At 39.7% G+C, this 27,348-nt stretch overlaps 1 protein-coding gene across 1 annotated transcript; it reads left to right on the forward strand.

Moving 5' to 3' along the window:
- The first annotated feature begins 274 nt into the window (after positions 1-274).
- Positions 275-27,348, forward strand: EHD4 (EH domain containing 4). Its single transcript, XM_071427311.1, has 6 exons — positions 275-600; positions 8,319-8,495; positions 12,800-12,897; positions 16,963-17,375; positions 20,123-20,287; positions 22,711-27,348. The coding sequence occupies exons 1-6, from the start codon at positions 365-367 to the stop codon at positions 23,245-23,247; spliced, it is 1,626 nt and encodes a 541-aa protein (XP_071283412.1). The 5' UTR covers positions 275-364; the 3' UTR covers positions 23,248-27,348.

Below are 27,348 nucleotides of genomic sequence, written 5' to 3' on the forward strand. Positions count from 1 at the left end.
GGATTTCATCGCAAGGGGTTGAGATTTTAGCGCAGAAGAGCAGCAGGCACAATTAAACCTCCAGAAACGGACTTGTGGCCAAAAAAAAAAAAAGAAAAAAGAAAAAAAGAAAAACCATCGGATTCGAAAAAACACCAGACGAACTTCCCTTTCAGAAGAACCCCAAACCCATCGGCTCCCAGGGTGTGTGCGGCAGGGAGCGGGGCCCCGCCCAGCCCGGCCGCTGAGTGGAGCGCGGCAGCGCTGCCGGCACCGCCTCTCGCCGGGGCCGGGCGGGTCTGCGGCGGCGGCGGCTGCGTGCGCGGGAGGCGCGGCGGCAGCAGCGGCAGTGGCAGTGGCAGCGCGGCGGGACGGCAGCGGCGGGATGTTCAGCTGGCTGGGGAAGCAGGGCGGCGGGCGGGAGCGCGGCGGCGGCGCCGACGTGGTGCAGACGGTGACCGGCGGGCTGCGGGACCTCTACCTCCGCAAGCTGCTGCCGCTGGAGGAGCACTACCGCTTCCATGAATTCCACTCGCCCGCCCTGGAGGAGGCCGACTTCGAGAACAAGCCCATGGTGCTGCTGGTGGGCCAGTACAGCACCGGCAAGACCACCTTCATCCGGTAGGTGACCCCCGGCGTGCGCGGCCCCGCTCCCGCGGGCCCGGCCGGCGCCCGCGCCTCGCCCCCGCCGCCCGCTCGGTCATCCTGGCTCAGCTCCTGCCCGGCATGGTACCGCTGCCTGCGGTAAATCCCTCCCACGCCCTGTGCGGGCAGCGCTGCCCCGCGGGTGCGAGCCGGGGCCGGGCAGCGCCGTGCCCGTGACGGGCGGCGGGGCGGGAGCCAAGACCCTCCCGGCGAGCGGGGCTTGCCGAGAGCCTCCGAGCTGTGTCGAGGGTGTGCCGCTCCCCACCCTGGCACACGCTCTGTAGCTCGCCGCTTGCTTCCCGTTCAAGAATATTATCTCCATTTCATGTTCTGCTGAGAAAGTGTAACCCTGTTGTCTACTTCCTCTTAGTTCTTTTAATCCCCAAGTTGTTTCAAAGGGGCTGCGTGTTTAAACGTTATGATTGCACCGGCCACGGGGGATCACCTTATCTCCTCCCCTTTCTTTCCCAAAAGTAGCTTAATGCACAGATCGGATGTGATCATAGAGGAGTAAGGTGACAAGAGTTCTGGGCAAAAAGCACGTGGTATCTGGAAAGTCTTCCATGTGTGTTTATTTTGATCAATTACATTGAAGAAGCAGTATCACTACTAAGGCTCCTTAACATTGTTGTTCCTGTTGTAGTGTTTTCTTTCTTATATTTCTTATTTATAAGTTTCTTAGTAACTCATTGTTAGGAAGCTGAGGCATATCTCGTGTAAGCACAATGCTATGAATCTGTAAATATTTTGCGTGCGTTTGTCCCTCTCACATGCCCCTTACAAATCAGTCTAATGTTTTGCCCAACTCTGCAAGAGACACTGAGGGATCATTGGTTCACATTTTGACCTGCTTATATCTGACGCTCATTATAGTCCTTCTGTAAAATTTACAAATATTTATCTTTCAGTTCCAAAGATTACAGGCAGCCTTTCTGTAACACTGTTTTCTTTTTGCAGTGCAAAATACCTTCCTCCCCTCTCCCCTGAAGATCGATGTTTACCTTTAATCACCTGAGAGCTTTTCAGATGTTTACAGAACTAATCATGTGTCTTTTCAGGTTTTACAGCTAGCTAATTGAAAGCTTGAAGTCGAACATGGTTTCTTTCCTGATTGGACTCCCACAAACGCATAAAGAGGTGTTGCTCAGAGGAATATTTTTAAAATATAAATAGGTCTGTAATTAAAAGAAAAGAAACTTAGTTTCAGGATCTCCACAGACAGTCACAAGGGGTGAGTGGGGGGAGGGGTTTTTGATCTGGATTTTGCCAACGTTTCTCTAGGTATATTCATTCATTTTTTTCTTTAAAATTACAGTTGTCTTGTTAGTCTGTATACATTTCCTGATAAGTGTTGTGACTTGGCTTATGGACAAGGGATGAGGAGAGCACAGGTAATACAGAGGGAGGCAGAATGGTCAGAAATATGTCCATACCAGAACTTGTGCTGTCTGTCAGCAGCGTTGTTCTGTTATTTGCAATTCATAGAAAACTCAGGGTCTCTCCTCCTGTAAGAGTCTGCCCTGGTTGAGAACACAGGTTCTGGATTTATGGACATTCAGCTTTTCTGTCCTTTATAGCTGCCTATATTTGACTGAAGTATAAGTCAGTACTGTGTTGAGAAACATTAGTATTTCTTGCAGTGCCTCTGGTGTATTTTTGCTACTGTTGCTTTGTGAGTAACTTTAACAATAAAATCACTTTAACAATAAAATGCTGAGCTAAAGGGTTGATTGATACTAATGTACAGTCTGAATGAGAAAGGACCTATACTTTATTACAGCTCTTACCAGCTTTTTTAAGCATTTGTCGGTGCCAGATGAAGATGCCTAGACAATTTTGACAGAGATGAAGTTTTCAAAGATGGTTTCTCATGTGTTTTGTTAAAATACCTGACTTGATGCAAGATATGGCTTCTACTGTGATGTGCCCTTCTTTTTATCCTCTTACCCCTTTCTGCTGTGCCCATTTTAGGTAGCTTGCAGAGCAGTTTAATCTTGTACAAGGTATTGGAGGAGACAGGCATTGACTACAGAGGCCAAATCTGTTGGAGAATATCTTTTATTGCTTCTAAAGGCTCTCACTATGATCAACATTGCTTACCTCAGTGTTTTCTATAGCATAGATAATAGCTGGCTAAATCAGCATGAAAAAATGCTCCACTGAATATGGGCAGCAACTTAGACAATAGTGTCACAGTGACTGCTACTCAAAATCCAATTTTGAGGAGAAAAAGAAGGGCAAAAAAAGATAAGTTCTTGCATGCTGTGTGCAAGACTTAGAAGAAGATGTGGAAAAATATTATAGTGTCCAGGTCATCCAGAAATAAATTCATCCTCTGGTAGGCTGAATCTCCCATGGAAAAATGTCATACCCTCTCAAGATTGTTATAATTCTGTATTTGTTCTAGGTTATTTTTCTTAGGATGAAGTAACACTATAGGGGATTTATTCCTCCAAACTTTTTAATAAGCAAACGTTATTTTGAGTTTTAAATAAATAATTAAAAACTGCCTTTTGTTCACATTTCTTGACTTCATAGTCAGGAGGGCATATTAGGTCTACTTAAGTGTTTACTGTTGGGTTTATATGGGAACATAATAATTATGTTTAGCTGTCAAATATTCATTTGGGATTTATTTTGATTGAGACGTTATCGTGAGAACTTCACATTTTCATACCTCTGACACATCCACATCCACCCAGTTCCTTCCACTAAGTCTTTATGGAAAACACTGATGTACCAGTGACTGAATGTCCCTGGGGATTAAGATATGGAAACAAACACTTCCAGGTTTCTAACAGCTCTTGTGTTTTTTTCCCTCAGTGCTGTTTATCCGCTTTGGCACTTGGAGCAATGCAGTGAAACCAGTCAGTTTTGCTGTCTAAGGTGTAGTGTGGTGATAGTTTTATTCACTTGTTTGACAGTGCTGACAATTCAAACAAATACATCCAAATGTTAATGCTTGTCCAGTTGTGTTTAATGAAGTGGGAGTATGATGAGAGCCAATTGTTATCTTACATGTGAGCTGCTTGGCCTTGCAGTTTCTGTAGTTGTCTCAATTTCTCATGCCTCTTTTAGGAAAAAAAGTGGGGAAAGTGGGGACGGGAGAGGAGAATTGTACTGTATGAAAAAGATAGGAGGTAGTCGATGCAAATAGGTAGCTTATTTCATTCTGTTTTAGAAGTGTAGGAGACTGATTTTTTTTAAAGAGCTTATCAACATGAGACAAACCAGAAGTAAATTCCTCAGATTGCCAAGCTGTGCTTTTACTTGGCTCACAGGTATTACTCAGAGGTTAAAAATTGTAAACTTCCTGCTATTTAACTCAGCCAGAGCTGACTTTTGTGAAAGCATCCTTTTGCATAATGTCTAGAGTCTGCAAGTAGTGTGCGATCACTTGTGCAGCTGCATCTGTTTATTTGGGGATGAAGTGGGAGGGAGGTGCCTCTTAATTTCTTTGGGTGAAGGCTGTAACTTTTTCACTAGCTCTACATGAAAGCTTTGGATTATTTAGAGGAGAATTCTTACACTAAAGCAAATATCTAGTTTTGCTGTGTTCAAAAAAATCGAATACTGAATACTTGGTGCAGTATGTAGTATGGAGGTGAGCAGCCCTATAAAGGAGCCATGAGTTTATCTCCCAGTGCATCACAGGGTATCCCTGTTCAGTGCTTCTCTGTCCAGCTCACTTGCTTTTAAGCACTAGTGTGGCCTAGCTAATACATTTAGACTTCAGATGATAATGTGTATCTGCAACTGTGAGTAATCTTTTCTGTCTCTGGGAGCTTTGGAAGCTAGTTCCCCATAGTCTGGCTATACATCTTGCAGAGGAACCTAGATGAATGTTTATTGGCAAAGCTGAAAGGTTATAGCCCAGGTAAAAACAAAGAGAGAAGAATCAACAGGATGTCTGTTGTTTGATCTAGACTATCTTTGGGGCATTGGCTATTTTTAAGCATTCTTCCTGTGAACCTTTTTGAACTTCTCTGCTGAAAATTCCTGAGAAGAGCATGTAGTTGCAGATGCTGAAAATCCAGGTATTTTCCTGTGCTAATGAAGCATTTGGTACAGAAATATTGACAGCTTTTCAATTTACAGAAGACTGCTCTTAGCTTTTGTGTGGGTGCGTTAAACTGTTCTTTCACACTGAGAAGAGTGATACATTGTATTGTGGCTTAGCCCACCCCACAGCTCCAGCCTGCAGCCGAGCACCACACAGCCACTCACACCCTGCACAGTGGGATGGGGGGAGAATCAGAATGGTAAAACTGAGAAAACTCATGGCTTGAGATAAAGACAGTTCAGTAGGTACAGTAAAAGAATCATAGGCAAGGCAAAGCAAGGAATTCATTCACTACTTTCCATGGGCAGGCAGATATTCAGGTATTCCCAGGAAAGCAGGGCTCTATCATACATAGCAGTGACTTGGGAAGAGAAAATGCTATCAGTCCAAGTGTCTTCTTCTTCTCCTAGCTTTATATGCTAAGCACGATGCCATATGGTACAGGACATCCCTTGGGTCAGCTGGGATCAGCTGTCCCAGCTGTGTCCCCTCTTAACTCTTTGTTCACGGGGTGGGTTGAGAAGCAGAAAGAGCCTTGATTCTTAAGGCCTTGAGTGTGAGTGCTGCTCAGCAGTAATGAAGATATCCCTGTATTGTCAACACTTTTCAGCACATATCCAGAACACAGCCACATAGTGGTTATTGTCCCAGCCAAACCCATAGTAGTTATTGTCCCAGCCAAACCCATCACACTTGAGCACAGCCAGTGCTCAAGAAGAGGTTTATTTTAGTCTGTACTAATTCTTGATGTGCAATTGTGAGCCAGTCTTAATGGAAAATACCTGTGATGCAAAGGGATTTCTGTGTCTGTTAATAGTTGTACCAGGCAGAGCATTGTGACTGTTGGGTGGGGCTTGGTATTTGGAAGGAGGTCTTGCCTTCCTGGATTGTTATCGCTATAAAAGCCTGTTTTTTTAAAGCTGCCTTTATGACATTAACTTGGGACTATCATTGCAGTTCAGTAGCACTTTATTCTGGTTTAGTCATTTCAATAAAATGCTAATCAGAATTTGCGCTATCAAGTTCAGAGCATCAGAAAGAGATGTTGGAAATCATGAAAGATACTCCATACTTGTAACTCTTTAAAGCTACTGCAAATTCATGAACAGGCAATGAAATTACTTTTTTAGGCATCTAAAAACTGTCTCCACTGAACTTCCACAATCATGCCATAATTTATGAGCTTACGATAGATGGCAATTATCCTGTTACCCTGGAGGTGTCTGCTGCTGCATTTAGGTCCCACCATGTAGTTTTCCTTGACCTGGGATGTGGGACTTCACTCCTGTGCATTTAATTCAATATATGTTCTTTACTGCTGTTCTTGGAGCATCTTCTGGATATGTTGTCTGTCACCTTAGGAGTTGCTACCTCTGTCAGTAGAAGCCTGGCAATGGCAATTTATATCTATAGAAGAGCTTATTTACAGAGCTCTCACTTAGAGAAACCCTTTGTCTTTTAAAAGAAGGGAAATGAGGAAAAGCAGTGTTTGAAATAGAACATTTTATCGTGGCAAGTTAAAAACTTCTTTTTAGAAGACAAAAGTATGATTGATTTTTCAAAATCAAAGCCATGGATAATGCCAAGCTGGAAATTTTTAGTGGCTCTTGTGAATTAGCCTTGGCACCCTGTTTTAGAGAACTGGTGTGCAATGGTGTTCTGTAAAGAGCTGGGAAAATACTTTGGTGTTTCAGGTGTTCAGCTGTTTGCCACAACACTTGAAAACCCTGGATTTCCATGAGGGCTTCAACTGATGAGCAATTAAAGGAATTTTGTCTTCATTTAATTCAGATAATTTAATGATTTAATTTGTACAATGAAGGATCTGCTGCATTTTACAAACGTGTGTGGGCAGAGAGGTTTGAGTGTTGTTTCATTTGCTTTTGGAGAGGGGTCAGTTTTATTTCCCTGTTACTGTGCATTAGGTACAGCTTATTCTAGAGATAAAACAGATTGGCATGTTCTGGCATGATTGTTCTTATGTTCCTCCTCTTATGTTCCTCCTTCCTCACAAGTTTTAGTATTAGTATTTTTTTAATTTCTTTTTTTGGAAGCAGAAAGCTACAGGAAATCTCATGTAAATAACTGTTCCATGCTCCCTGATCATAGGTTGAGCGAATTGGAGCCAATTTGCTAAGGCTCATGGAAAACAGTCTTTGAAATATGTAACATATATTTAGTTTCTGAAATTCAGCTTCTGTGCACTGATCTATAAAGTTTGTGAATGCTTGGGTACTTTATTTGAAAACAGAGATTGTTCAGCGAGTATAGATACTATGTAAAATGTTTTTTGCAGCAAAAGCAAACAGCAAGTCCTCTCAAATCAGTATTGATTTAGGAAGCTATAGCAGAATAGACATAGTACTGTTGGATTAAGTCCAGAATAAACCTTTATTAAAAGAGCAGCATTAATATAAATGCACTAAAATGTAATTAGTGCTGTTGCTGCATGCAGGGCTACCATCTGTGCCTGAAGAAAAATTCTCATGTAAATCCAGTTTTGATTATGTAAATAGCTAAAATATACTTGATTAAAATTGTGGTGTTTTGGGTTTTTTATAGGAACTGCAGGGTGACATTGAAAATGTCTTGTTTTAGTCTGGAGCACCGAGATGGTGCTGTTGTGCCTGAGGACAATAACACTCTTGCTGTAAAGTTAAGCAGAGCTGTCTGTGTCTCTGTGAAGGATGGCAGCTGTCATAGAATGTGTGCTAGAGGGAGGTTTGCTCAAAGGACTTGGCATTGCTTTTACTTCTTTGCACTTGCCATCCATGAAGGGATGCAGACAGGCATTTTATGTAAATAAATGCCCTGGTTCCATTAAGTTTTAATACTTAAATACACACTAAATTAATTTCAGACCTTGTTGTCTGGAAAGTCAAGGCCCTCTGAGTTTGTGCCATATCTTCTGTCAGTGGACTACTCAAAGGGAAGTGCAGGATGGTTTCTGGTGGTAGAGCACTGCCTGACTTGATGCCTTTTGGAAGTACTTTGGTGTTAGGCTTAAATTTCTGCAGATCTGACTTAGTTAACAATTAATTTTTGATGTTCAGGTAAAAAGAAGGAAAAAATTTCCTCACTCCCAAAGAGATAAAATTTTATTGCCTCATAGTGGTTCTCTTTGCCTCTGATAAGATGAGTTAAATTTCGTGAGATCACACCAAGTTGATTAAAGGGTTGGATCTGTCAAACTGAATCTGCTCACTTGCAGCTTCAAACCATTCCCTTTTTGTACCAGCAGCACTGGTATAGGCTTGGAAACACTCAGAAAAGCAGTCTTGTGTTGTAGGGTAACCTACAGCACTCAGATCTTTGGTAGGAAGCATCCACTTAAATAGTTGAGGTGCTGTAGTTTAGGGAGTGCTTTCCACACTATTTGTAAAGGGATTTACTTTATCCTTTTACCTAGATGTTGTGAAAAACTAAGTCAGTTCTCTTCCTCCTTCCCCAGTTAACAGAAATAATGAAATAAAGGAAAAATATAATCTTAATCTTATAGAATGTGCATATCCTTGGGAATTTTCAAGCAAATTTGCTTTTGCCATGGATCCAAATCATTCATTCTTTTGGAATATTTAAGTATAAATATAGCAATTGTGTATAAATACATTTATGTGTTCTCTACCTCCAGGTACCTGCTTGAGCAAGACTTTCCAGGCATGAGGATTGGTCCAGAGCCTACCACAGATTCCTTTATTGCTGTAATGTATGGAGAAACAGAAGGAAATGTTCCTGGAAATGCCCTGGTTGTTGATCCTAAGAAGCCATTTCGGAAACTCGGCCGCTTTGGAAATGCTTTCCTGAACAGGTGAGATCATCTTGCTTTCTGTCTTCTGATGATTACATTTAAATTTTGGCACATTCTGTTTTGAACAACATGGAATAAATGTTGAAATACAAGCAGGAATGCTGGCAGTTCAGGTGAATTAAATGAAAAAAGGCAGTACTAGGTAGGGTGGCATTATGATAGAGATATTCAGTCATCCGAATAATAAATAGTTGTTAAAACCAGTTCACAGAAAACTGTAGAAATGATCCACTGGGTGACTTGTTTGTGACTCCAGGTGGAACTCAGGATAAGTTTATGCAAAAATTCTACTCAATAAAACTGATAGGTTAGTACTATTTTTTAAAACTACCATTCAAAAAAAAAAAAGAGAAACAATTATTTTCCCTTTGGTGCTGTCTTGTTCCTTTCCACTGATTTCACTGGATATAGCTATTTGAAATTATGAATTGCTGGGATATATAAAAAGAGATACAAGAAGGAAAAGATTTGAATGTGTCCCACAGATAAAATAAAAGCTCAAGCTGTTAAGTGTTTAATATTAACTGCCTGGGTGTTCAGGTAGTTCCATAGATCAGGGAGATAGTGTTAGTTTTTGCTGTGTATTTGTAAAAAGGGAAGAGTTGTTCAGGGGCTGTGAACATTTTGATAGTAACTTAAATAGCATGCTGAATATTTTCAGTTGAAAGTTAGTTACTAATAACTCTATTCTTATTGTCTGAGCAATCACCTTGTTTTCTTCCTGTATTTGATGGTAGCTTGACATGGAGGCCTCACTTTGCAAGCCAATTAATCTAAATTGGTTCTTTTTAACAATACAATTTCCTGTTTGGCTGATAAATATTGGCATGCGTGTTAAAAGTTCATAATGTACAATTTTATCTGTTGCTGTGCTTATTCAAAGAAGAAAGTTTATAGCTGCTTACAGTTGGCTTGGCTATCGCTTTGCAGAGATAAGAATATGTGCTGTGGGAGACTGTAGTCAAGTCCCATTTTAAATAACAATTTTGAGATGATTGGTTAAATTCTGTCTTCCAGTTCACTTTTCTGTTTCTCTCTTTCCTCACCATTGTGCTCTCTCTACAAAAAATTAATATAATAAAAATTACATTAATTGTATTTTGCTTAATATTTATTATTTGCACAGAACATTTAATAATGATGGTATGTGTTTGTTTGGATGAGTGGCAATGCAATTTTTTGCCTAAATCGTCTAACTATTTATGTCACGTTCTGACTGCAAGCAAGATTATTGGCTAGCTACAAAGATGTACTTTCAAAGTAACTGGCCAAATTACTCTAGTTCTTTTGGTGACTGTGATATTGTTGTATTGAAGTACTCTGAGCACCCTTATCTTCCTCAACATTCACGCTTACTCGTTAGCTATTCAGCAGAGATCTGGGTGCTTATCTTTCCCTAGCATTTTTCAAAACTTACCAACTCTTTTCTCTTTGTGGCTTTGCTTAGAAGAAATTGTCTTAGGCTTCAGTATCTTTGAGTTCTTCCCAGGTTACCTGTGATCATAGTACATATTTTACTTTTCCTTCTCTCATTTGCCATGCTGACAGTTCTTTTTATCCAATATTACATTTTTCACACCTGCCATAATAGACTTCTCTCTACTTCCCCCCCCCCCCCCCCATTTTTAATTTTTTAAATAGTTTCCCAATCCTGAGGTTTTGTTTTATGGAGGAACTTAAGGCTATGAACCCTTAGACTATGAAGTTGAGTATCCTTTTCATCCAAGTCTAACAATCCAAATGACAGGAAGCAGGGACTGAGGTAATGGAAAAAATGAAGCAAACAAGAACACAGTATCACAATCAAGGCTTGTGCTTAGTAATTAGCTGCATTAATTTATTGATGTTACCTTGCTTTTGTCTTTTTCCATGACCCCTTCTAATTGCCCCCTGTATCTCACTGATTGTGGGAGGTGTTCCTCTATTAAACTCTTACTTATCCTGTATACTTTTAAGAAAAGTTGGGGAGGAAACCGAAGAGGGACAGGACCTAGTGTGCCCTTGGATGCTAGTGAGGGAAGAATACTGCATTATACAGTAATTTACATGCAGAAAACCATGCAAATAAATTAGTGCTGCTGAGAAGAAATCCATGGTCCTGGTCTATTTTGATGTGTCATAAGAAATTACAGTCATTCATACAACTGTTTTTGTAACACTTTTTTTAAAAATCTCTCATTCAGGTGGATAGTGTGTAGTTCTGGTTTTTGTGATGTAGCACTTACATGACCTGCATGAAGTGGTATGTTAAGAAATAAGTCTCAGTGTTGAAAAGAGACATTCAATTACCACTATCATTATAGTTGTCAAAAATATTAGTTGGAGGCAAGATTTTTAACCCATCTTTCATCTTCATCTTATGGACATATTCTAAAAGCTAACAAGCATTAATTCTGAATTCATGCTTCTATTTCCTATGTGTTTACTTATCTCCTCCCATTGACAGTAGTGACTGCTGCAAAAATGGCAGTGTCTGCATTTCTGAGGCCTGTAATTCTCTATTTTCTCTATTTTATTGCATGGTCTTTTCCAGCTGTCCCAGTTTGGGTGGTGCCTGAGTCAAGACACTGCTGTATTGTTCAGCTGGCATAACAGTGCCTTTCTTCCCATAAGATAGGTCTAGAAATATCTTGGTGATACTGAACAAGCACTGGGCTTTCTAAGGTTGGATGAGAGTGATAAGAAAAAACATACATTAACATTCAGTCTTCACACTTCCAAATATATGAAAGCTACTTCATGATGTACATACTAGTGGTGTATGTATTTTTGTAATGGTTCACATGATTAAATGTATTTTCTTTGTCACTTATGCACATCCATTATGCTTCCACGTAATGTTTGCCTTGACATAGCACTGCCTTTAGGTTTTGGCAAGTTCAAATAATGTAATTTATGTTTACATACTCTCAGGTTCTATCAGGCTTGGATGGCTGCTTTTTCCATATGCCCTTTTGGGTTTCAGGGAGAGGCGCAGGTGATGCTGCCATTTCTGTTTTATCCAAGAAGGCACACTGTGTGCTTTTGGTAAAGGTTCATTGCTACAAGGTCTCTTGCAGAATAAGGTGAAATGAGGTGTTAAGACTTGTTTTCTTTTCAATTTCCTTTGAATAGTTTGTATTGTATAAAATACCATCTAGACTTTGATATAGTTTACATTTTGTATCTGCTGCTTGACTGGTTGAACTCTTCCTGACTCAGATCATCCAAGGCCTTAAAAGTCTTGTTTAACCTCAGCACAGCTACAGTTTCCTGTCCGTGATACCCTGTTTTTTGAGGCATTGTGCTTAGTGAAGCCATAGGTTGATGTAAGGCAGTCCCATCTTGGAGCCTGAGGCTATAGCTTAACCCTGTGTGGGGCAGCCTCGCCGGAGGAGGCTGGGTTACTCTGTGTGCTCATTTGTATCTTCAGCTGCTCCCTGATAAGAAGATTAAAGTCTTATGCAGATCTCTTAAAGGCAGGTTATGATGAAGGGCAGTGAAGTTCTTCAGTCATTAACTGTCACAGAAGCATCATTGTAGCTTGCAAGTAACACACCACGTGTTCTGCACAGCTCTGAGTCCTTGTCAATTATTTATTCTTCTGTAATACCACCATTGATTTGCCTCCCGTTGCAGAGGCAGGAGGTTATTGTTTAGAGTATACTGTGTGTAATTTGAACTCCTGCTTCTGGCAGTGTGATAGTTTCGGTTCGGTTTGTGGGAGAAATACTGGTGTTTTTCACTGGTGCTCCAGCTGAGGAGAGTGGTGGGTTAGGGAGTAGGGATCACTCAAACACTGTTAAATCAGGCAAGAGGGAGATGGGGCAGGGATTGGACCATAACATAAACATATTGTCAGTATAGCTTTCTGCTTCCTCCCCTTTTCGGTCTTTGAGTCTAGGCATAGGCTGGAGTACATCAAGAATTTTCTCTTGTGTGTACTAAATTTGGTCCTAGTTTTTGAATCTAAAAAAGATTCCCATTTGGAATCTAAAAAAGATTCCAAAAATGGGTTTGATGGAATCTTTTTAATGTTGCATTTACAGCCCAAGTTGTCAGCTCTTGCAAAATTTGAAGTCTTATCAGCACTTAGATGTACAGTTTTACAAGGTTTCCCTGTGGGGTTTTTTTGAGAAGCTCTCTTCATAATTTTTGTTAAACACGTTTGCCTGCGAAACATAGAGGTTTGCCAGGATTCAGAAATTGTTTTAAGTCTCATTTGAATCTTTCTAAAATCAGATATGTAATGGGGAGCTCTCAAGCAATAATCTGTATGTGAGCTAGAGCTATTGTTAATGGGTTTTTTCCCTGCTTTCCTGCAGGTTCATGTGTTCTCAGCTACCCAACGAGGTCCTGAAGAGCATCAGTATCATTGACAGCCCTGGCATTCTCTCTGGAGAGAAGCAGCGCATCAGCAGAGGTGAGTTGCAGAACTTTATAGGCACCAAGCTCACTAAATGTTTTCTGCTCTACTGGACAAATCAACATCCTAATCTCTGGGAAGCCTATTTTAGTGGTACTGTATGTACTTTTGTACTGCAAGCCCTGTACAACCCATATTTTAAGGCTGGATGCAGCTTCGGAATTTTTTCTCTTGAAAGCTGGTGGGGGTTGGTATTTCTGTCATCCTGCTGCTATGGCTGCAAATGGCTACAGTTGCATGGTCTGTTGACTAATTAGTGCTTTGTCACTCCCGAGAAAAAGCCTTATTTTGATCATTTTAATTGCTTTCCATGAAGTATTAATGACTCTTATATATACTATTGAAGTTCATGAGTGAAGAAATGTTTCATAATAGCTGTAGATTGGTCATGTCTGAAAAATTCAGGGATGGGGCTGTAAATAAGCTGGGTTTTTGTGGGCACAGCTGCTAGAGCTGCTTCTTAAGGTTGCTCAGTCATGCCATAATATAATACAGTCAAAAGAGGAAGTCAAATGGTAGAAGGACAAAGAGCAAATGGGAATATTTTTAATAATATGAAAATTCTGCAGAGAATTGAGCACTGTTTATCAAGCTGTTTTAAACATTAGCCTGTCTTGAGAAAGTATTTAAACAGAACAGCATAATGTAAACAACTTTCTTCCTTGCATTCTTCAGCTCCATTTAAGTGCATGCTGCTTTTCTGTGGAGTTGTAAATGGTAGTGATGCAGGGTGTGGCTTATGCTGCCCTCTGTTTTCAGGCCTTTGCTTAAGAAATGGAAACTTGTGTTTCATGTCTCTGTCAGAGGAAATAAACAATTCTTTACCATATCACACCTGGAATTTTTTGAGGAAATCCTGGTACAAGCACAATATATGGCAGCTATGCAACAGTAGTCTTGTCTTTATAATAAATTGATAGAATAAGGGACTAACTTCTTAGAACTATAATCTAAATTATGCTTGCCTAATAAACTGGTCTACCAGATGCTTCTGGATTCTTTATTCAGTGATGTTTTGTCCTCTTTATTACTCATAGTCATGGCATTCCTTTATGTGATGTGTTGGTGAAATAGTAGAGATGAACAGCATGAGAGCTCTACATCTCTGCAAGCAAAGACTTGAATGTTGTGAAACCAGAAATAAAACAAATACTGCATGTTGGCACTCATATTTTGGACAAAAGCTTGAGAGTGCGACTAATGATCTTTAGTCCTGAAAAAATCTTCTGATAAAATGTCCACAAAATATTTAGATCCCAGTTTACACAGTCTAATAAAATCAGCAGTGGTCTGCTTTTCCATTGCGGATTCCAGCTCCCTTTTTCCTCCTCAAGTTAAAACTTACCCCTTCTTTGCTTGTTAAATCAAGAGAAAATTATATATGGCAGCATCTGTTGCCACTTTCATAATGGCAACAGTATGGCAAAGTATGGAAGGAAACATGAAATAAGCAGAAAACCAGAGTATTACATTAATATGCCACTGAAAAAGTGAACAATTGTGTAAACAAATTCAAGACCATTTGGTAATGCTGTGGAAGTCTCAGACTTCAAGTGCAGGACAGAGTTGTGTTTCTCTCCAGGTTATGTTTCACTGGTAGTCCTGTTTTGCCTGAAGGACCATGACTCTTCACTACCATCTAGAATTGCTCCTGGGATTTAACAAAACATAGCTCTTGTTCCCTTATTGTTCAGAAACTCCTTGTCAGGATGGTATGTGCCTTATCAATTGTTACAGCCTAGCTGGCCTGCCCTTTGATATGATAGACTTCCACCTAATTTGACATAGTTCAGTGATTACCTCAAACTCTTACCTGTTTCACAGGCTTTAATTTGATTATTTTTTTACATGTGATAAAGATTGTCTTGAATGTGTCCCTTGTCATAGTTCTTTTATCAAAGTGTAGTTCTCCTGTATGCTGTTAGTTTTAATCATGTTTAAAGTGTCATTGTACCAAATATGAGGTTTTGGGAGTTGGCTTTAGAGCACTGCTCTCTCAGTGTCCCAAGCTTTGAGGGCCAGTGAAATAAAGGTTTCATACACTTAGGCATCACCATACAAGGAGTTATTTACAAGTGCCTATGCATTTATTGCATACACATACTCCATGCTATCATGATCAGAAATTCCTACACTCAACCTTGGCTGAAATACTGCATGGTCAGATACATTTCATGTAAATGGCTTTTGGGTTGCTTATGCAATTTGCATATAGGTGGTTTTGTTGGCCATAAACTTGACTTGTCCTGTGATGCTGCAAATAGCAAGGTTTGTCTGACCTGCTTCTTGAAGGAGTCAGTCTGACTTAGACATATTTATGCTCTAAGTCTAACTTAGCACATTTTGAAGTTTGAGTTGCTTTGAGGACTTTCTAAATTATTGTGTGTAAATGTAAGCAGGGTTGTACAAGGTGTTTTCTGCTACCCCTGAATGTGTCTGTCAGAGAGGGTTCTGCTTTCTAGAAGTTTAGCTTCTGTCTAACATTGGTAACCTACAGCTTTTCTTATTTAAAATGTTTGATGGAAGACTAACATTACAAGGCCTCAGTGTAAGACCATGTCTCTTTGCTATTGGTGTTTTTTTCCCATCTCACTAGCTACTGCTTAACTATTTACCTACGAACGAATGTAACATCTGTACAATATTAAAATTTGACAGGTATCACTAGGAGTAAGTTGAAGCCTTTTGAGTCCAAGAGAGGACTCAAATAGTAGCTTTCATTTTAACATGCAGGAAAACAGCAAAGAGACTAAGTAAAATTTGAGAACATGCGCTATTTCCCAGCATGCTCTATTTTTAGATCTGGAAAGCATCCAGGCCACAGATGAAGGAGCTGATTTCTTGAAGGGTCAAAAATATACACAGAGGGCAGCATTCAAAGATGTCTCAAGACACACCTTTCCCACTCCTGTTGTTGGCAGGAGGATGTGCCAGAAGCTTCCTGCCTGTCAGTTCAGGGGCAGTGTAAGTGGCTGGAGGAGAATGTGCAGTTGTCTGCCAGCATTGTCCCCTGGGCAGACAGTGTCCGTCCCTGTGCTGCTTCTGCAGCATCACTGGGGATGTTCATGCCCTTGCAGACAGAAATGTCTGCGTGGGCTGCAGGATTTGGAAAAATGAGTGTCCGGCAGGATGTAGGGAGGAGCCCCTTTAGGAAGGGAAGGGGTGTTTCATTCATGACTGAGTGGTGTGAGGGAAGTGTTTCAAAGAGTATGGGGAAAGAGTTCAGAGGAAAATGGAATTTTTTTTTTTTTTTTTTTTTTTTTAAAGCAAAAGGCTCCCAGTACATACTTAGCTGTTCCTTACTCATACTAGATGAGTCACATCCATGCCAAACCCAGAGCTTCATCACCAGTGGTGACTCTGCGGATTAGATGTGTCACTTCTGAGTAAGGAGTTCCTGAATAATGTTTGTTGTGGGGATTAGGTACCAGCTGAACCTGTAAAAGCATTTAGACAGGTGCTCTGAATTGGCTTTCCTTTAGAATGTGATAAAGCTTGTTTCAGGTGATCAGGAAGGTCACTGCTCATGTTCTGTAACATGTCATGTCCTCAAAGCTATCAGCAATGTACTCACATTACTTGTAAATTGTACTTTTTAGTCTGCTGTAGCAAAAATAATGGCAAGTGTTGCAAGGTAAGGAGAGATGAGTTTGAAAATGGTTTTAAATGCTGCATTTGAACCATTTTCCTTGCTAATTGAGATAAGCAGTACTACCAAAGTGACCAATATTGGCAGTGATGAAGAGACCCTCACAGCCCTATTTAGCTTGGATGCTGTGCTGGAACCAGACTCCTGGAAAGAGGCAGATGTGGGTGTGAGACAGAAAAAAGGGCAGTGATAAAAACAGAAGGTGGTAATAGTGAGACTGATCCAAGGAAATGCAGGATACAGTTGTCCTGACCTCACTGTCCAAAGATGCTGTCCTCTTGAGTAATAAATCTCCTTTTTGCCCCCAGGTAGAGGCTGTTACCCTCTTGTTCTCTATCCCCAGCCCTACATTCTCCAAGACTCTCCAAGACTTTTCTGAATGGTAAGACCATAAAAGTGTGTTCTTCCTTCAGGCTACGACTTCTGCCAAGTCCTCCAGTGGTTTGCTGAGAGAGTTGACCGAATCATCCTGCTTTTTGATGCCCATAAGCTGGATATATCTGATGAGTTTTCAGAGGCCATTAAGTCATTCCGGGGCCAGGATGACAAGATCCGAGTGGTCCTTAATAAGGCTGACCAAGTGGACACACAGCAGCTGATGAGGGTCTACGGTGCTCTCATGTGGTCCCTGGGAAAGGTGATCGACACGCCAGAGGTGCTGCGGGTCTACATTGGCTCCTTCTGGGCCCATCCTCTCCGAAACACAGACAACCGGAGACTCTTTGAAGCCGAGGCACAGGATCTTTTCAAGGATATCCAGAGTCTCCCACAGAAGGCTGCTGTGAGGAAACTCAATGATCTCATTAAAAGGGCAAGACTTGCAAAGGTAAGAGAACAAAATTGAATAAGCAGTCTCTGCTGCTCTCAGTGTGTTCTCAACCTTGCCAATTTTTCTCTTGCTATAAAATGTCTTTTTGGCACAGTTTTTAATCTGGGATTGAATTGTCACTTTTTCAAGGAAAAGATAGTCATTTGAGGAGAAAGCTATTGGTAGAAGACAGGAGCTCTAATTTCCTGTGCAGTTATCAAACCGAATGCATTTTCCTTGAAATATATTTTAATGTGAACTACTAATCAGAAATGAAGAGGACTTGCAAATCCATTGGTATATAAATAGTTGTTTGGGGATATGTACCACTTCCTGTGTTGGCTTATTTAAATTTCTGAATATGAAGATAGACTTTCAGGAGTTTTTGGTGGGGTTATTATTGGGGGTTGGAGGAGGGAATGAGGGGGGCTTGGGGGGGGTTTTGTGGCCTGAGCTTTAGGGCACCTTGTAGAAGTTGCTTCTTTGAAAATTCCATTTAAAATCACAATGATGTTGTGTTAAAAGTCACTCTGATCCCAGAGCAACCTCAGATCCAATCTGTTTTGTAAATGTTGGCAGCATTTTGTTTTCATTTGCTACAATCATTTTGGCATTGAAGGAGGGTAAGTTGAGTAATTTTTAGATATTTCTATGAAATGTAAAGTAAAAATTTATAAAGGTAAACGCAGTACACAGTGGTCTTAGGGATATGTTAGATAGTCCCGGAAGGGGAATAAACTGTTTATGTGCAGGAAAGCAGCAATGTAATCCACTGGCATTTTTCTGCCTTCCAAACTGCTCTCGAAGTATTGACAGTCAAAAATAGCTTTTTACAGTGTTGAATGTGGGGTTTCTTTTACCCTGTGCTGTCCTCTTCTTAATATTTTCTAAAGCATTTACAGTAAATAGAAACAAAAGCAAGCTCTTAACAGGCTGTCAGATTTGGGCATTAGGCTTTTTTCTTTTTTTTTTTTTCTTTAAGTCCTGTGACTCACTGTCCTGTTTTGGAGATGGAGACTGCTCTTATCTACAAGAAACACATGTGCATACTGGCTGGCCTTAGGCCACTTAGAATACACATGTGAAACTGTTAGTGCTTATGAATTATAAACATACTTTTCTGAGTTTGATAGAAATACTTTTTTCGACATAAGATCCATAAAATTACTCACAATTATTTATAAACTCTCTTAAAAATACCCTTACTGAATCCATTCTGTAATTCTGGAGAAATACTTACATCTGTACTCTTAGAAAATTTCAGGGTTTATGTTTCTTTATGCTGGAGTTTTTTTCTCCTCTACAGAAATGTAAATTTATTTGCCATTAAAATGCATGCACTCTTTTTAGATTTAAGGAAATGTTGTGTGAAATTTGTGAACTTAAGATGTGCTCATAAAAACTGGCTACAATTTTTCTTTTAAAAGCAAATATTTTTTTTTCTGTTTCTTCATAAACAAGTAAGGAAATGAATGGGCAATTGCCATGTGCAGATTGTGTAAGGTTTGTGTAAAATGCTATAAGACACACTGTCTGTCATGGTTTGGTAGGTATTAAGTATTATACTTACACAACACTGAAGCAATTACTTGTTTTACTGATGCTTTTTAATGGTAATTTGTCTTCAAAATTTCACCTGTTTATTGCTCAACAGTTTGATAGACATACCTAATTTTTAACTCTTTTTGCTGTGTGTGTGAAACTTATAACTAACTTCTGATTTGTGGACAGCTACATTCTTTTAAAATGAGCAAGGACCAGATGTAAAGACATCTTGTAGTGGAGGTCATTTGGCTGCTGTGGTCCTGCAGTGGTCACAGCTTAGGGCAGCATTACTTTAAGAGAAGGCTCTGCCCTGGTGCCTTCCCTCTTGTGTGCAAAATAAATATCAATGTCCACACAATGAGCTGGATAGGTGAGCTCACCTCAGTTAAGAAGTGCAACCACTGTTTCTGTTCTGGAGCTGATCACTTGTTCTGTGGCCAAGCAGATCCTTTTGGTGGGGAAAGGTGGTGGGAGAGGAGATGAATGGTTCAGAATAGAGGCATAAGGAAGGTGGGCAGGATGGATATTTTGATGGCAATGCAAGAATCAATGTGTTTAAAGACATCCTAAATTAGTGTCTTTCCTTATAAGCTGGAAAGGCTCTACTTCTCTCCCTAGGGCTTCACAAGGCAGCCATGGCATGCTGCTCCTGTTGAAACTGGCTGCTCTGTCATCTGCATAGGTGGCTACATAAATACAGACTACAGGTACTCACTTTTCTGTCAGTAAATAGGTAGAAATGCAATATCACTTCAAAGAGATAGGTCTGCCACTTAGCATACTTGGATTGCTGGAGGAATTATCCCATTGATACCCTCAATGGCTGCTGTGGCAAATGAGCTACAAATCATACAGATGGACCAGTGTGGCTGGAGCTCTCTGTCAGGATGTGGGGTTTGTGGCCTTGCCTTTTCTCTTGCTGTTGGTACTCATAGAAGGCTGTACCAAGCTTCTTGTTAAAAGAGCAAGTGTGCATCTGTATTTCCTTGAAATGCATTTCCTTTCTCTCTGCCCCTCAAAGGAATGCTGAAAGCAGCAAAAGCTAATAATAACTAACAGGCAGCTAACTGTTCATGTAAACATGAAGTTCCAGAAACAGTAGTTGATAATATCTTTCCTTAGGGAAACATATTTCTGTTTCTTTTTATGACCTAGGTGAGCAAAACTACTGCTAAGTGTTGGTAAACAGTAGTTTTGATTTCGGTTTTGCTTCTTTTTAGGTTCATGCTTATATCATCAGCTATCTGAAAAAAGAGATGCCCTCTGTCTTTGGGAAAGAGAATAAGAAGAAGGAACTGATCAACAAGTTGCCTGAGATCTACGTTCAGTTGCAGAGGGAATACCATATTTCAGCAGGAGACTTCCCTGAAGTGAAGAAAATGCAGGTAAGATGGTAGATTACCATTCCACTGAAATAATTCCTAACTTTGTAGCAGGATTGCAAAAATGGAAAAGGTAGAACAGAGTATCTCAGTGTTACAACTGAGGGTGTAGAGCAGTTGAAATGACAGTCATTTGACTGATATGACATTAGAGTGACTTGGAAGTGGTACAGACCAAAAAAAGAATGGTAACTTGCTTAGTGTGCATTCAGTGACACAGGACTACATAAAGACTATGAAAATAAGGAATTAAAAAATCTGACCTACTCTCCTTTTAGTCAGTACTTGGTCTCTCCTGGCAGGAAGTACTAAAGACTGTGCAAATAAAATGGCAATGAATACTCACAGCTTAAGGGGCTTCTTTTGAATCCTAAATGTGGTTATATTTATCATTTTTATGACAGTATCAATTATTTGTGTAGATGAAGATATCTTTAGTCATAAGTTTGTTTTTTACTCTACTGTGTTCCAGTTCTTACTGATACTGTTTCCTTGTGACTAATAAAGGCAATGTGTTACTTGAAAAGTCCAGGTTGAAACCTCTTGCTTTTGAAAACAGTCTTTGGCTTTTTTCCTGTCTATGAAGGAGAGAGAGAGAGAAGTTCTAGGTTTATGCTCACAGCTTATTTTTAAATACCTTTTGTCTCTTCTTCTTTTGGGTTTTCTGCAGTCTTTCAACCAATTTTCTGTCACTTTCTTGTCTATTTATTTCTCTTCTCTGATTCGAGATGAGTTAGAAAATATCCCAGGGAAAAACAGCTAGTGTCGTGTTAGTAGTGATTTCAAGCATCAATTGGCAATTTTTGTATCTCAGATCATAGACTTCTTAAGTGGCCTTTGAATTAGAGGATAATTCAGCTTGAAAGCTGAAGAACAAGAGATGAGGAGCCTGCAGTTTGCTCTGACCATGGACTAGTCTTGAGTGTGATGGAGAATGTTTTCCAGACGTATCGTTCTGACAGCACATGTGGTATGCTTGCACAGCTGTCATCAGGAGTGATGATTGGCTGATTATCTATACGAAGACACACATTTCTTTCATAAACTGAAGTATTTAACCTGGGAATCAACTACTGGCATGAGATAGCAAATCATTGATGAAGCATAAGATGTATTTTAGCTAAGTTTTCACAGGCAGGATTGGTGGAAGCATTTCATGAGTTGGGCTTTGAAAGGGGATCTTGTTGCAAAAGTTGACTCATTCTTCCCTTGCTGCTTTTGCTTGTGATGCAGAGTGAGAGAATGAGAGATCTGAATATTGAAACAAAATTTGAATGAAACTCTTTCAGATTTACAGTACATGTCAGTTAAGCCTCAGCAGCAGATGGCAGCAAATATGTACAGGAGATCAGTCACTTCTGTAATGAGGAGCAAAATTGTGTGAAAACAAAATTGTGCCAAAACCAATAGCAAGTTGATCTTTGATTCCTGAGATTTATTCTACTACATACATTTATTCTGATCAGGTGCTGTCAATCAGGTGATTTTGCATAAATGTCACCTGAACAGAGTTGTTCATTGACTGTTTTTACCCTGTGCTCCAGGTTTCTTGGGTTCATGTCATGATCATTTTGATATGTATAGGAGTAGCTCCTTGAGGTGATAGAAGGGATTTGTTAAAGCAATTTAACATAATTTTACCAAAGGTGGGAGGTGGTGATGGTGATGTTGGAGGTTTTTTAACCTTTTCAACTGTAACTTTCTCTTCCTGGCAAGCATTTTGCATGTAGAAAAAACTTAATAATTGCCTGAAGCATTTTTAACTTTCTGATGCTGTGGGGTAAAACATGCTTTGGCTTGTGTTGGAATAGTACATATTACCTAGGTAAATATCTCACTGGTGTTAGGATGAAAATTCCACAAATTCTGCAGGGAGCATCTGACTTCATGAGTTCTGGCAGCACTGCTATAAAACATTGCTGCTATTATCTCAGCTTTTCTTTATTAGTAAAGGACACCTTTTCCTGACCTAACCACAGTCAAGAAGTCTAATCTATAAAATCAGATCAGTCCTGCAAACATTTGATTTTATTTTTAACTCTGAACTCTTGCATAAGTGCTAGCAGGATTGAGGACTTACTTGCACACTTTCTTTGATGTTTGGGAAAAAATCATCAAATGGAAAGTTGTGGGTAACATTCATCAGCCGCTGTGGTTTTATCCACGGCACTTGGAAATTTGCACCATAAATGTAATTTAATAAATAAACTCATACACTTTTGCAAAACTGTCTTAGTGTGTTTGGTGAAACATATTGGTACATGTGTTTTGTTTCTCCATCAAGAGGAGTTTCAGCTATAGAAACAGCTTCAAAATATACTTATTTTAATTGAATTATCACTTGACTATTTTAATTTTAAGCCCATTCTTTAAACTTTTTTATGCATTGGAATCGTTTTTAACTACTGTCACTGTATCATTCACAGGAGCAGTTGGAGAATTGTGATTTCACTAAATTTCATTCTTTGAAACCAAAGCTAATTGAAACTGTGGATAACATGCTGGCCAACAAAATTGCCTCCCTGATGAGCCTAATCAGACAGGAAGAGAGCAACATGCCCACAGAGATGGTACATGGTGGAGCGTTCGATGGCACCATGGCAGGACCTTTCGGCCATGGGTATGGGGAAGGTGCTAAGGAAGGAGCTGATGAAGAGGAGTGGGTTGTTGCCAAAGATAAACCTGCTTATGATGAGATTTTCTACACTCTGTCACCAATCAATGGCAAAATATCTGGGATTAGTGCAAAGAAGGAGATGGTGACTTCTAAACTACCCAATAGCGTCTTGGGGAAGATCTGGAAACTTGCAGACTGTGATGGCGATGGGATGTTGGATGATGAAGAGTTTGCATTAGCAAAACATCTCATCAAGATTAAACTGGATGGATATGAACTGCCTGGCACACTACCTTCCCACCTGGTGCCACCATCTCACAGGAAACCTTTCCAAACAGCAGAATGAACAATACAAGGAGAAGAGTGAGGATTTTGAAATTCCCACAGGAAATGTGTTGAAAATACCAAAATTTGAAGTTAAGCTTAGATCCTTAAACCTCACAGCACATTTCACTCAAGCTACTGAAGTTATAAGCATGGCAGCAGGGAAACATTCGTGTCGCTGTCCCTGCTGACCTTCACTCAGACATGCTTATCACAAGTGCCTTATAATAGCTCTGTCATAAGGTGAAAATGTTTTTGTAGTCCTGTGTCCATGTCTTGCTGCCTTCACAACCATAAAGCAGAAAAGACCATGCATAAAATTTGCTGACCTTCACCAAACCTAAATACTTATCAACCCTGTATCCAGACTATCCTAAATAGCACACTGAAGCTCAAAATGTTAAATTCACCTGCATATGCAAGGAATATTTAGATGCTAAAAATGTGCTTAAGCCATTGAGTGAATGTAAGCATCTCTATAGTCTAAGAAAAGGCTGATATAAAAGGAAATCCTTTTCTTTCTTTTTATTGTGTATTTGGAATTAGAAAAAGATAGAAGAATAATGAGGAGAGTCTTGTAAGTGCTCAGAATATGAGCAAACGTGTTTTAGAACTTCAGATTCTATCTAGAACTGCAAAACAGTAAATTTTTTTTCGATCTGTCATTGTATCTTGTCTGAAAAACAGCTTCTTCAGTTTTACACAGCACTCTATATAGTCAGTATTATCAACAGAAGAACTGAGATCTCCTTTGTTCCTTGTATTTAGAGTTTTATTTGCAGCTTAAGCTTAGCTTCTCTGCAGACAATGAATTTCTGAATGGTTCAAAGTGACAGCAGAATGGTTTCTTAAGCTGAAAAAACCATGTTTGCATTGAAATTAGGCCTCACTTTCTGTTCACAAAACGTGTATTGCTCAAATTCAGCCTCCTCAAAGCACATCAAATTGTCTCGGAATATTTTCATTGGTATTTAATTTCTATTTACATCTAATTATACAGTTATGTCTGTGTATTTTTTAATATATAATATATTTAAGAGAAATTTTTAACTCTTTTGCCAACACGTAGCTGACAACCACAAATGAGAGATTCAATTCTCATGGTAGCAGATTTGAAGGATGGAGAGGCTAACAGAAACTGTCACATTGACTGTAATAAATGTAACTCATCCCTCCAAATATTACTCCTTTATTGAAAACAATCCATGAAAGGAATGGATGCTTAATAAACATTTATTTTCCAACAACACACAACCAAAGTTGAACATACTGTCTGCTTACAATTGATTTTTATCAGTACCTTAAAAGAAGGCAAGTCTTTGGCCCTGTGAACTTGAGTCTTTCAGGGAGGGCCAGTTCTTTCCTAAAATCAAAACCAGCCAGTTCTGGTCTATGTGTATGAGCAGGAATTGACTTGTATTCCATTTGTAATAGGAAAGATCCTACACATCAAAGGCACTGTAGTTTTGAGCACTTTCTTGTTAAGTCTCAGTAAGTGGCAGCAGTAATGCCTTCTGAGACAGGGCAAGCCAAAAAGTGCTTTAACATCCTTGTAGAAGGGGTGGGGAGGAAATAGTTTGGATATTATCTCCCAGTTAAGGTTTTAGTCACACTTCCATGTTCAGTTTTGTGGGTGATCTAAGAAAAGCGTCAGCTTCTTTTTTCAAATAATGTATTTGTAGGTTGTCAGGTTTGATACTTCACATCTTTCTGGACCTCTCATCTTTCTGTATCTGTTCTATTCTGAGGTGCAATTTCCATTAACTTTGTCAGGGCACTTGCAGGGGAAAACAATGATGCTATTTTAAGTAATGGCAGAATGCCACCTTTACCTTGCCAGGTTTCTGGGCCTGTATCAAGGATGTCCTGGCATAGTTGAATTGTTCTGAGGACTTGATTTTTTGGGGTGTTTTGTTGTTTGGGTTTTTTTTGGTTTTTTTTTTTATTCTAAGGTGTTTTTCCTATCATTCAAGCATACCAACTTTATTTCTGTTAGACCTAAATTAGGAGCCAAATTAATCTTAGTGCATCTCTGTGCACTTCAGTAGAGCTGTGAAACTTGACACTGAGACTACCTGTGTGACTGCGCATCTGCAGAGGAGCTATTTTCTGTGTAATTTATTTTTGATTGAAAAAAAAGTAGTCTATAGACATTGCAGGTGTTAAGAAAAAGAAAAAGGCTGCAGAAGTAGTAAGGTGTGTCTGTTTGTGGGTAGTGTCTGCAGTCATTACCACTTCATACACTACTGACCAGCTTAGTACTAGTGACTAGCTTAATCAGGACAGCCACCAGGAGAAAGAATGCAAGCTTATGTATTGTGACTACTGGAGTGTAGGCAAAACTGAGAGGATCTGGGAAGCTGCTGATTTTCCCACTCTGCCTTACCTTGCTTTGCAGCAGCACAGGACTACAGCAGGGGACTCCTGCTTGAGTTCCCACCACATGCAGCTTCCAGGGGTGATGCTCCAGACACATTGGAGCCATGTGATCCCATGCCATTTGAAATATCCTTCTTCAGTGAGAAGAGCTGGATAGTTTCAGTGGTTTTATTCTATTTTTCTAGTTTTGTTGGTAGTAAAATGGAGAACACAGCCTTTTCCTCAGTCTCTGTGACAATATGCTAGCTTGGTCTTAAGGCAGACAAATTGAAATACATCCTTTTGATGTATTTTTCCTAGATGAGGTTGTAGTATTTTGCTTTGTGTTCCTGTAGAATTTGGAAGATGAATGCATGAAGCATGTATAGGAGTAGAGGTGGATTTTCTCTGGCTGTCTGGAGAAATAGGAGTGTTTCATGGTTGGCATCCACAGCTACATAAGTCTATTTCTACATGTGTGGTACCTAAAATCTAGGTATGTGGTACAGTGAACTTAGATGATAGGAATAAAAGACATTTCATGGGAACTTTAAACAGCAGTTTTTTGCACAACTAAACTGATGGAGTAGCTTGCTGTTGCTCAGGGGAGGGGTTCTCTTCTCACTACGTTCTCACAGGTCCATGGGCCTCCCCCATTTCCCTTGCTGGCTGTGTGCAAGCCCGTTCAGTTAAACCAGCCACACACAAGTGTTTGGATAATGTTCTGTGGAGTTAGTGAATCTGTGTGTTAGAAGCATGGGAAGTGAGCAGGATTGCCTTCTCTCAGGATAGTATGCTCTAAGTAGTTACTTTAACAGCAGTTTCTTGCTGAACACCAATCTCTGGTGTTCAGTTTGTTGCTAATGTCTGCTGAAGAAAGATGACAATGTTGAGTTGGTTGGACATTTTATGCCTAGGATTTTAATAATGTTTTCTGCAAGATCATTCAAAGCTGTCTGTAATTCATCCTGTGAAATCTGTGCCCACTGATGTAGCCTACTGTCTTAAACTAAAATAGAAACTGCTGCTTTTACTTTTTCTCCAACTATTCCACAACACAGTATCAATTTACAACCCCAGTTCTATTCCTTCAGAAATTATGAGGTTTTGTAGCAGATTGGAACAGAAAACGTGGGACTACAGTTCCTAACCACAATACAGGACACTGAGAGACTTGCAAGCTGTGACAGCTTGAAACTGGAGAGTTTACAAAGATTTTTAAGTCAGGGTGAGGTCCCATTTGTTAATTGGGTGTGGTGTGGATTTGTGTGGAACCTGGTCTCAAAGCAGCAGGTATGTGGTCCCTGGCTTTCAATATTGTTTATTGCCAGCACTTGAAATGCACCCTCTTTTTCTTTCCATCACTTTCTTCCCTTCATAATGTGCACTCATTTTAGTGGCTCTTTAAATTGTTGGATCTCAAGCAGAGTTTGAAGTGTATGGTTTGATGGATATGTGTAACGTAGCACTGAGGAATGATCATGAACTTCATTTTCTATTTCACATGCTCACCTTTTCTAATATTTTTATTAAACACTGTTTTCATTTAAAAGGCACTCTAATTTTTGAGGAAAGGCTTGATCTCTGCAGTGTGCTTCAGTTTGTCCAATTAGGCAAACAAAGTTTTAAGTTCATTATTGTTGCACTTTTATTACACAGTAAATTCTTTGCAGATACTGTAATATATTTTAATATGCTTTGTAATCATTTTTAGAAAGCGGTGATAAAAATTGCTGATTTAATAAACTAATATTGAACTACCTGA

The sequence above is a fragment of the Agelaius tricolor genome, unplaced genomic scaffold (genome assembly GCF_023055355.1).
Source record: "Agelaius tricolor isolate 1412-34295 unplaced genomic scaffold, bAgeTri1.0.p SCAF_5, whole genome shotgun sequence".
In the NCBI taxonomy this organism is placed as follows: Eukaryota; Metazoa; Chordata; class Aves; order Passeriformes; family Icteridae; genus Agelaius; species Agelaius tricolor.

Excerpts from the sequence above, each read along its gene's own strand:
- EHD4 (XM_071427311.1), top strand. The coding sequence starts at position 365 with ATGTTCAGCTGGCTGGGGAAGCAGGGCGGCGGGCGGGAGCGCGGCGGC. Across the intron at positions 8,496-12,799 it reads GGAAATGCTTTCCTGAACAG|GTTCATGTGTTCTCAGCTAC; the intron begins GTGAGATCATCT and ends GCTTTCCTGCAG. Across the intron at positions 12,898-16,962 it reads GAAGCAGCGCATCAGCAGAG|GCTACGACTTCTGCCAAGTC; the intron begins GTGAGTTGCAGA and ends TTCTTCCTTCAG.